The following is a 10,322-nucleotide window of genomic DNA, read 5'->3' as shown; positions in this document are numbered from 1 at the left end:
GGTTGCCGACTCATAAAAAACGGTGCATCCCAGCCACATCCCCCGAGGCTGGATATTTCAAACAATTTATTAGGCCCCGTACAAAATTTAAAGAGCCCCTATATCGTGCAGATTGCCGACAAAATGTAATTTAATCTTATGCAACACGCTGATCGCATCCAGCCCAATCAATTTCCTTCCCGACACAGGACCGTATATAACTCGTGAGTTTCAATAACATTCAGGATGGATTCTGAAGGGGAAAGTTAACAGGACTCATCCGCCTCTGCACCTCCCCTGATTCAGATGCACTTGTAGTGTGCCTAGTACAACAGAGTCCTGGCTTGGCTGGCCTCCAGTCACCATTGCGATAGAGATGCTCAGTAATAATGATCTCTTGGATGGATTATCCTTGGAGATCGAAGCCGCAACGTCGGGATTTACTAGCAGGATTGGCTACTGTGTAAGAAGGACTGCGATGGGCCAGTACTGGATTCATCAGCCTCTGACCTAAATCAGCCCCTAAACAAAGCTTTGATCTTCTCATTTGATCTTTGTTCACTGGCCTGGTTTTCAAAGCCTGCGGGCCATGGCCTCCCATCGCTTGCCCCAGGTGGGGCACTGAATGGTGGGGTCCGACACTCACTGGGATGGAGGATTTGGCTTTGCGTGCGTCACTACAAGAAAAAGACAAAAGACTCTAGAAGCAGAACTGGGGAGGCGGCTGAATTTCCTGCTGCCTGCATGGTTTAAACCTCTCTAAGGGGCATGGATCAGTGCTGGGTGTTAGCCAGCGCTCGCCTGCTATGGTAGTTTAGGAATGTATCTCTAAGGCAGGTAGGACAGAGGGATGCCAGGGCTGGATGTCTCCATTTATACACCATTCATTGCGTCCTCATTTCAGCTAACCTCTCCCTGATTTCTGCACCCACACCCCCAAGTCCTCCTCAATTCTCTCCCCAAAGAGAATCCCTAATCCCTCATTAACAGATTCCCTAATTATTAGCCCCTCCCCAATTGCCAGTAGATCCTTCAAAGGATCCTTATTTGCAGTAGATCCTGAGCAGCTTCCCATGAATCCCCCCTTCTTTGCTTGCTCGGCAGTCAGCAGTAGATTCCTCACCGGGGGTGATCCCTAATCCCCAGTACTTCCTTGCCCTCTCCCACAGTAAATCGCTGGTCCCCCTCCCTCAATGGCTCTATAACCAACAATTGATCCAGTAGATCCCCAGCATGTCCTGGCTAAATTCCAACATGGGTGAGGACATTCCACCTGCACTGTCCCTGGGCTATAGTGGCCTACGTTTTCACCAAGGCCTCGTGATTTTAGGGGCCCAACTTGAGAAACCTTGAAGGAGTCGGATTTTCAGAAAGGGCCAAGCGCCCGCCCTCAGAAAACAAGATCCCTTTGAGATGGCTCGAGGTGAGCAGCCCCAAAAAAGAAGCCTCCCAAATCTCATCTCACTTTTGAAAATACAAGCCAGGGGTATTTCACTTCCAGTCCTCAAAACGTGACCGTGTGGTTGTGGGCTGTGAAACTGCGGTGTGCTCCCCAGAAGTGGCTGCATTTTGATGACTGGCCAAACAATCCTGTTTGTACAGCAGTTTGTTAAGTGCTTTGGGATCCTTCAGGCAAGATGCACTAGAGTGTTCTTACCTGGAGAGAGGGTGATCCTACCTGTCCTCCAGCCTCCACCCCTAGGTTATCCCTTTGCGTGTCCTTTTAAAGACAGTCTGCTGGGGTGAGCAGGCTGTTAGGGCAGCAGCAGAGGGAAATCTCTTCTTTCACTTTTCCACCTTGCAGGGAACTATTTAAAGGAGGAGCCCGGCTTGTCTGATTGGCTGCTGCCCTGTGTTGCAAAGCATCATGGAAGTGGGTGGGTTATAATTGCCTGACAGGGGCTGGGCTGTGGATGGTAGTGCCAGGTACTAGACAGCTACAAAGGGAGAGGTGGATTGAAGTCAAGGGGCCGAACCCAGGCAGAGCGCGGGGCTCCTCACCCCACAGCCGGCGGAGTCTGACCCCCAAAGCCAGCGAGATGCAGGGGCTCAATGTTATTCCGTGTTACAGGCAGAAGTGAAACGCAGAGGGGAAGCGGGTTGCTGAAGTAGCAGAGGTGGGACAAGGACCCCAGCACGCTCCTACTGGCACGCTCTAGCAATAGGCCTCAGTGCTGCTGAAGGGTGGGCGCATGAGACTAGCATGGCCTTGGTCCGCCAAGCTGAAAGCAGCTGCCGGGGCACCACCAGAGAACAGGGGCTAGTGGCTGGTCTTTCTGCAGATCAAGCTCTCTGGGCACCCTGAGCTGCAGGACACAGCCCTCACCTCCCTGCAACCGCTGACAGAGAAGATGGTGCACTTGGCAAATCCCAACAGGCCCCAGCCTGCACTGGGAGGTCAGAGAGGCCTTTCCCAATGCTGGGTTTCCCCTTAGCTGCAGAAGGGGCAGCACATTCTGCAGCGAGTGGCTCTTCGGGTCAGGTGTTTCATGGGGGAGACACAGGGCCTGAGCCTTGCTTGGGACACTGCATCCTCCCAGCCCCCCGGAGCATGGCTCCCGGGGAAGGGCCCAGGCTGACTGTTCATCCCAGGACTTTGCACACGCTGTTGGGCCTTTTAAACTGGGGCTTCACAGGATTTTGACCAGCACCCTCAGCTTTAGAACTTGCCTCTCCCCCTCAGAGGTGGACATGCATCTGACCAGCCTCTCCTGGAGGCAGAGAGCTGGGGCAGGGATGGATTTAACCCCCTCAGTAAGAGCAGGGAACCTTGAACAGGGGCAGGAGGTAGCTCTGGTGGGCTCCAGCCAGCAACAAGGGTTCAGACTAGCCCAGCGAGGGGGCTACAGGGAAGAAGGGAGGATGCCCTGGTGGGATCAGGTTGCTTTAGATGGGTTTGCAACTGGCCCCCGGAAAGAGCTCAGCCCTGGCAGAGATGGGGACACCCTGGCAGTGTCAGAGGCCGAAGATGGGGGTGTAGGCCAGTAGAGGAAGCAGTCCCCACATGGAAATTCCCTCCCCCTGCCCCTTTGATCAGGGACCAAACCAGCTGGGGTCCCCAGTCAGGCTAGAGGCAGGGCATTTAAGTCTCTGCCCATGCTGCTGAGAGCAACTAGCAGAAAGGCACTTTGGCACAGAGGACCCTGACTCTGGCTACACCCCAAGGAAGGGTTGGCAGGACTGAGTCCCTGCTTCTCCTGCTGCCTGCACTGTAGCAGCTGCATTTAAGCCCTGCTCTGCCACCTTGAGAACAGCTGAAAATGAGCAACATAATGGTTCTTTGGCTCTGGGGTATTAGCCCCATTCACCCATGAAGTAGCTGCAAGGGGCAGAGGGGAAGGGTGCCGGCTGTGGGTGCGTCCCTCCCCCATTCTGTTAGGATGCCTGCGGCAGGGAGGGTGGCGAAAGGGAGCTGGGATCTCCAGCTCAGCTGAGAGTCTTGTTCCTGCAATAAGTTAACTTCCTGTAGGGGACTCTCCACCTTCCATTTCCTCTCCCCCCATCCAGCTGGACTGGAATCAGCACTGGCACTAGCGGGCATCAGGCTGGACATCTGGGAACAGACCATTTGGTGCTTTTCTACTGATCAGGTGAGTCACTGGTGGCAGCTTCTCCCAGTGCTCTCCCCTCCGCTCCCCATAGGGCATTTGGCCTTCAGCTGCCCAAATTCTGAGGTGTCGTCTGACCGAACCCGAGAGCAGCAAGACACAGCCGATTCACACTGCCAGTGGCTTGGACACGGGAGCCTTTTATTAGTAGCTGTGAGCTTTCTGGTGTCCTGCTTTGACTGGGAGCAACATACAGCACGGTGGGTGCTTTCCTGGTCCTGTGCAGAGAGCCCCACCTGGGAGGGATGGGCGGGGGGGTCCCTTCGTGGTTGCAGTGAGAACCTCCCCCAAACACTGACACAGAGTTTACAAGGAGTTAGCTAACTGCTCCCAGGAGAGAGAGGCCAGCTGAGGCCTGGCTGCCCTTCTCAGCTGGCAGGGTGAAGGGTCCAGACACCGCAGCAGGGGGATTCCCCCAACAGTCCAACCTTCCGAGGAGAACTCCCCAGGACAGCGCGGAGGGGCCTTTACCCCTTCAATGCTGCCTGAGCCGCTTGCTGGGCCAGCCAGTATTTGTAGCGCTTGGTCTTTGGCCTCATGAAGTTCACCACAGACATCGGCACCCTGACGGTGTCCAAGCCATTCACCTGCAACACACAAGCCCAGGACGGAAACATGGGTTAGGGCCCCAGACAATGAGCTGGCCCCATGCTTCCAGGTTAACTGAATGCAAAGGGCCAGATTCCCACGCTGGCGGAAAGTGGTTGGGCCCCTGCAGATCCCTCCACAGCCGGTTGTTTCTGTTGGTCGCTGGCTAAGGGTTTCACCGGCAGGAAAGACTCACTAGGCCTGAGGTCAGAGCACTCAGGGCAGGTCCAGACACAAGCTTACCAATGCCTCGCGGAGAGGGAAGACATTTAGAGTTGCTTCAAATCTAGCTGCACAAGCAACCTCACCTTTAAAACCCTTCATGGGCTTGCTACAGCTGACCTGACAAACTGTGCCCGACTCCCCCATCGCCCCACACCCAGTCTTCTGTTCCTGCACGGTTGATACCAGGGCCTTCACCTCTGCCGCTCCCCTCTGAAATCTCCTGTATCCCTCCAGTTCCATTTCAAATCTCAGCCTGCAACATCAGCTCCGTTCTCCCTTGTCTCTCTCTCCCTCTCAGCGTTGGGCCATTCTGTTCCCTATTCTTTTGGGGTTACATCATGTAGAGAAGATACTGGTACGTTACAGGCCCGTAGCTTGCCGAGCTGCAGTAACCAACATGGAAATGTAGCACGTACGCACACATGCATCGGGACTTCAATACAGCAAATTAAGCAGGAGGCGATGCAAATTGATACAGCTGTAAATGACACCAATTCGGCACTCGGCCTGCAAGTTTCAGAGCTGGCTCTCCTCCCCCAAGTGGGCAGGAAGGAAAAGAGGGGCTGCGTTTCCGTGGGTATCTAGTTTGTAAAGCACTCTGGAGTGGATCAGGTGGTGCAGATGTGGGATGCAGCAGTAACTTCGTGCCTGAGGATCTCAAAGGAGGCCCAGTCGGCAACAAAGCCACCCAACCCCCCTCCCCCCCCCCAAGAGGCAACAAGTATGTTCCCTGTGTCACAGAGGGGGGAAACTGAGGCACAGAGCAGGGAAGTGACTTGCCCAAAGCCACCAGCGAGCAGGTGGCCAGAGCTGAGATCAGAATTTGTCCCATTTCCCATTTCCCTGGCTCTAGCCAGCAGCCCTTGTCATCTTCCAAACCCACCACGAAGGGTGACAGGGAGGGTAGGGACGAGGAAGTTGGAGCCGTTTGTAGCTAAGTGACCTTCAAACAAAAGCAGCTGCCCCCTTTCCAAAGAAACGTGCACTTACCGTCACTTCACACCAATATTCACCCCATCTCGTGATGGGCTCATCGGGCAGCTTCACCGCATGCGGCGTCACAAAGACATTAAGCTGAAAGAATCAGCACCATGACTTAGCCCCAGGATGCTCATTCCAACCCAACGCCTGCAGCTGTCCCTCTATTCTCACCACAAACGGTGGCCGGTGGGTGTTCAACGCTTAAACTAGGTGGAACAAGGCGGTCTGCCCCTACAAGGGCAGCAGAGGTCGGAGGCCAGCTAGTCCTGCATGGCCCTTTTAAGAACAGGTGTTTGGAAGTGGCTCACCAGCCCCAGCTGGGAACAGGGGGCCAGGGGCCAGACTGATGTGACTGCCTGCTGGGGAGTGTAAAGGAGCTCTCCTAGTGCAGGCGGGGAAGCCTGGAAACAGGAGGGCTGGACAGGGACGGTCTGCTGAGACAGATGCCCGAGTGTTGGTGAGCTGGGAGGCCTGGAGATGGCAGAGACTTGCAGGGAGTAGACAGGTTCCTGCAGTTGCCCTCCAGCTTAACACTAGGACTGGCTTGGCCTTGTAAATCCTAACCCCAGCCAAGAGCCGTCTACTGAGAACGCGGAGGCCTTGGCCTCACCCTAGATTTCTGGTCTATCCTGATTAGCCCCTTATGATAAATTCACGAGCCTCCACTCGAGCCGCTCACTGAATCCCAACCTACAGTGAGCCAGCTCTGCTGTCTGGGATTAACACTCTCAGCATCCCGGGGGCAGAGCTAAATTAGCCACCTCCCCCACCCTCAGTCCGCAGGCGAGCCCCAGTCATAGCCAGACTACGAACATTTTTCAGGAAGTGGCGGGCGACAATCTCGTTGTTCAGCTCCCACTTCACGTTGTTCTTCATCCCCACCTCCAGACGGCAGCTCCTCAGGAACTGGACGGTCTAGGGAAGGGCAGGAGGATGACAGATGGGGAGCATGAGTGCAAGGAATGGCCAGGTCTCCGTTGAATTTCTAGCAGACAAGTGTCTGCATCATGAAACCACTGCAGTAACAGAACCCAAGACTGCACGGCCCACGGAGAATGAACTCCCACCACTCATGCCTGCAGGAGGGTCCCAGAAAGTCAGGATTAAGTCACACTGGCAGGACAGAGGGAGGGAAGAGGGGGAGTTTACCCAGTTGTCACCCACGCTGCAAACATTCATGGAATGAACAGCTCTTCATTGTCCGGTGTCATGAAGCCAGCACCGACTGAACTTGTTGTTTGTTTGAAGAGCTAGCCCAGGGTAAAGATGTTTCAGTGTCACTGATGCAGGACAGGTCTGGTAAACTCTCTTGCCAAGATCATGTTAAGAGCTGGGTACCACTGGTTGATTGAACCTTCATTATAACTCTGATTCAAAACTGCACTGAACCTCACTACCTCACTCTCCCTTTAGAAGGGCTAATAGTATCAGTCGTTTAGAGAACACAGTAGGTACGGAATGGCAGTTTAGCTAAAGACAAGCGCTTTGCCCTACAGGCTCACATCCTATATATTTGTCCTTGCTTTTTATTGGAGAAAAAAGCTATACGAACAAACATCCCCATTTAAAAAGACACCATTCCAGCGACATCACTAATCAGATCAGGTTCCTATTAACGTACCAGGAGTTTCAGTTTTGTTGGCTGGGATTCTCTCACATTTCACTGGAATCGCACCGCTATTTCACAAACATTCGTAGGTCTCCCCACCCCTGAAAATATCCCTTCTACTCACCTTTTCTCCGCTCTGGGTTTGAAGTCTCTCCAGCTTCCCTTCATCACGCAGCTATGAGAAATAAGATTGGAGGGGAAAAGTGAGATGAACACACAGTTAACAATGTCTCGCAGTTCATCTCTGTACAGTCCAGGATTTGGGGTTAGGTTTGGAGCTCTCAATTCAAAATGCCTTAGTATCAGCCATGTCCCCATTCTGGGTATTTTGGGATACGATGTCTCCGGTGTGCTATAAGTGAGTCCCAACTCGTTAATTCCCATTTCACGAGCCAGCAAATCCAACAATTGTCAAAAGTCCCAGTCCTCACACCACTTTGCAACAAAGCTTTAATAGCAGGGGTCTTTTTTGGCTTTGTATGGTAGATTTATTAGTGTATTCAGTGTTACATCACTGAAATTAGACAGCACTTGTCAAAGCAGGTGAAGAAGGGACTTTTGACAATGCAGAATCCTTGATCATTATGTGAATTACTGTAATGCCTAGGAGCCCCGATCATGGACCAGCCGCCCATTGTACTAGGGGGATGTCTTTTTAAAAAGTTGAATTTGTTAAATTACCTGTTACTTTGCAATTTATAATGGGTCTCCTGGTCATTAGCAAGGTTATATTAACTGAAAGGCATTTTATACACCACCCATTTTATAGGGGATACTAGAAACAATTGATTTTAGCTCAATAGTCTTTATAGGGTGTTCCCAAATACATCTTTAACATTGCTAGCAAGATTTCAGCAGTCTGTTTCTAATAAAACAATCAGGAATTCAAATCCCAGTAACGCGTGCGAGACACACACAATTTGCTAAAAAAGGTTAAATCTATCAACCCATTTGAAAACAAAACAAAACAAAATTAGTCTCGATTTACAGTCTCCTGATTGCAAATCTCAAAAAAATAATCACAAAGCCCCAAGTGAGCAGCAGTTTCATTCTGAGGTTGCACTTCCTAGATGTTTTGCTGAAGACACTAAACTTTCAGGGCCTGGTATATTTCCCCCAACGAAATCACAGGTTAACTGTGCGAGCCAAATCCTAGCTTCTGGGAGATTGCATGCTGCTCCCGCTGAATCCAGTAAGAATCTCAAATTGCTCATGGCAGAATTCTGCATATTAGGACAGCAAAGAGCACGATGTGGGCTGGAAAGGCAATTCCCTCCTCCAACTCACCTTCATTTCCTCCTCAAACATTTTTTTGTTCTCTGGAGAGGCATAAACTGCAAGCCCCTCAAGGAGGAGCTTGTTACGAGCCAGAGATTTCTTCACTGAGACAACATCACCCCGGCTTCCCAAGTCTGTGAATGAGACATTGGGCACAATATGACATCGCTGGCAAACCCAGCACACAGGTCATTAGAGAGCTTTTATATAGTTACACAGCACATTCCTCATAAGAAGGATGCCAGAGCATGTCCAACATAAGAAAAGGAAAATGGCATTTCAAAGAGTTTGGAAAACAGGGCCTAAAAAGCAGAAATGTTTTGACAGAGGCGTGAGAGATGATTGAGCGCTGTATGGGGACTATCAGCTGCTTCACTATACCACACTTTGTATTCAGAATATATGAGCATGTGTGTGTGTATACACTCATAATTGGAGTTAGGGTATTATGGTGAAGGAAAAGCTCTGAACAAGACTATCCAAAAATAACATTTAAAAATAAAACCAAAAGACACCAAGTTGCGTAGTTGCTCTTGTGTAGTGGTTAAAGCAGAGGACTCGGAGTCAGAACTCCTGGGTCTGGGCCTGAGCCTGAGATCTGAGGGCAGACTTTAGCACCAGCGCAATAATAGTTACTTCCATAACTCCTTTATTCCTAAACTCCAAAACCACTCTGTGTCTTAACAGGTAACACCCCACATCCAGCGATCACTCCTGTTTTGTAGTGCAGTGATCTCCCCATTTGACTGCTAGGGGCATAGAGGCAGAGCTGGGAACAGAACCCAGGAGTCCTGATTCACTTCTCTGCTCTAACCATTAGATAACACCGAGCTCGTAACAGATTGGTGAAAATCAGGAAAGAAATACAGACTCCTATGACAGATACCAGCACCACCTCAGCTCTTCAGTGTGGAAAGCAAATGCCCCTACTGTGCTACGTGGGGGCGGGGGCTGCACTGGGAACCTACTGTCCACAGACTGAGTGAGGATCAGCTCCAGCTCCCCCTTGGGCTGGGTCTTGGTGTCTTCCACCAGCCTGTAGATGCGGTGCCTCCTGGGGTGCAGGCGAGGCGGGCGCCCTTCTTTGCTCAGCGGGACCTTCCACCAGCGCTCCACCACCACGGTGCCCTGCGCAGAGAAACTGATCAGCCCGGGGGGGGTGACCTCCCCCAAATACCACCCCCCCGCAGGTGGGGAAAGACCAGCCCCCGAGAGACCAGCCTGGGGCATGACCCCCCCCCCCCAGATCAGCCTCAGGGGTTGAACTCCCACCCCCCGAGAGAGAGAGACGAGCCCAGGGTGTGACCCCCCCCCTTACATCCCCCCAGATAACCCCCCCAAGAGACCAGCCCGGGGGGTGACACCCCCCCCCGAGAGAGAGACGAGCCCAGGGTGTGACCCCGCCCCCCCAGGAGACCAGCTCGGGGCGTGACCCTCCCCCCAGCCCGGCCCCTCACCCGGCTGAGCGAGAGGCCCAGCCCCCGGCTCTGCGCCCCCAGCTGCTCCCCGCCGAGCCCCCGCAGCAGGAGGCCGCAGCCCCGCCCCGCTCCCAGGCTCAGCATCCTCCGCCGGGGCCGCCTGCGACCGCCCGGGGGAAGGGCCCGCGCCGCGCCGGCCCAGAGGAAGGACCCCGAGCCGGGGCTGCCCGCCGCGCGCCTGACGCGCCCCCTCGCCCGCAGCGCCTCGCTTCCGCCTTACGGGCCCACCCCTACGTGCCCCCCGGGACCCCCTCCCCCACTGAACCCTCCCCTACCTGCCCCCCGGGACCCCCTCCCCCACTGAACCCCCATCCCCTAACCCTCCCTGCACCCCTCAGGGACCCCCACCCCCTGTACACCAGGAACCCCCAACCTCTACTGTACCCCCACCTGCCTGCTCCCCCAGGGACCCCCATCCCCTAACCCCCCACTGTAACCCACCTCCCTGCTCCCCCAGGGATCCCTGAACCCCCCACTGTACCCCCACCTCCCTGCACCCCTCAGGGAACCCCATCCTCCTAACCCCCCACTATTACCACACTCCCCTGCCTCCCACAGGGACCCCCATCCCTCTAA

At 53.7% G+C, this 10,322-nt stretch overlaps 1 protein-coding gene across 1 annotated transcript; it reads right to left on the bottom strand.

Moving 5' to 3' along the window:
• Window positions 1-202: 202 nt before the first annotated feature.
• MRPL9 (mitochondrial ribosomal protein L9) lies at window positions 203-9,872 on the bottom strand. The gene is made up of 8 exons (XM_074938686.1): window positions 9,726-9,872; window positions 9,237-9,396; window positions 8,278-8,402; window positions 7,115-7,165; window positions 6,195-6,296; window positions 5,391-5,474; window positions 4,059-4,174; window positions 203-656 (listed from the first exon to the last, which is right to left on the bottom strand). Exons 1-8 carry the CDS (start codon window positions 9,828-9,830, stop codon window positions 386-388), a joined length of 1,014 nt encoding a protein of 337 aa, XP_074794787.1. The 5' UTR covers window positions 9,831-9,872; the 3' UTR covers window positions 203-385.
• Between the last annotated feature and the right edge of the window lie 450 nt (window positions 9,873-10,322).

The sequence above is a fragment of the Natator depressus genome, chromosome 24 (assembly GCF_965152275.1).
Source record: "Natator depressus isolate rNatDep1 chromosome 24, rNatDep2.hap1, whole genome shotgun sequence".
NCBI lineage: Eukaryota > Metazoa > Chordata > Testudines > Cheloniidae > Natator > Natator depressus.
The sequence above is the reverse complement of the archived record's forward strand: the minus strand, read 5'-3'. Positions and strand labels throughout refer to the sequence as shown.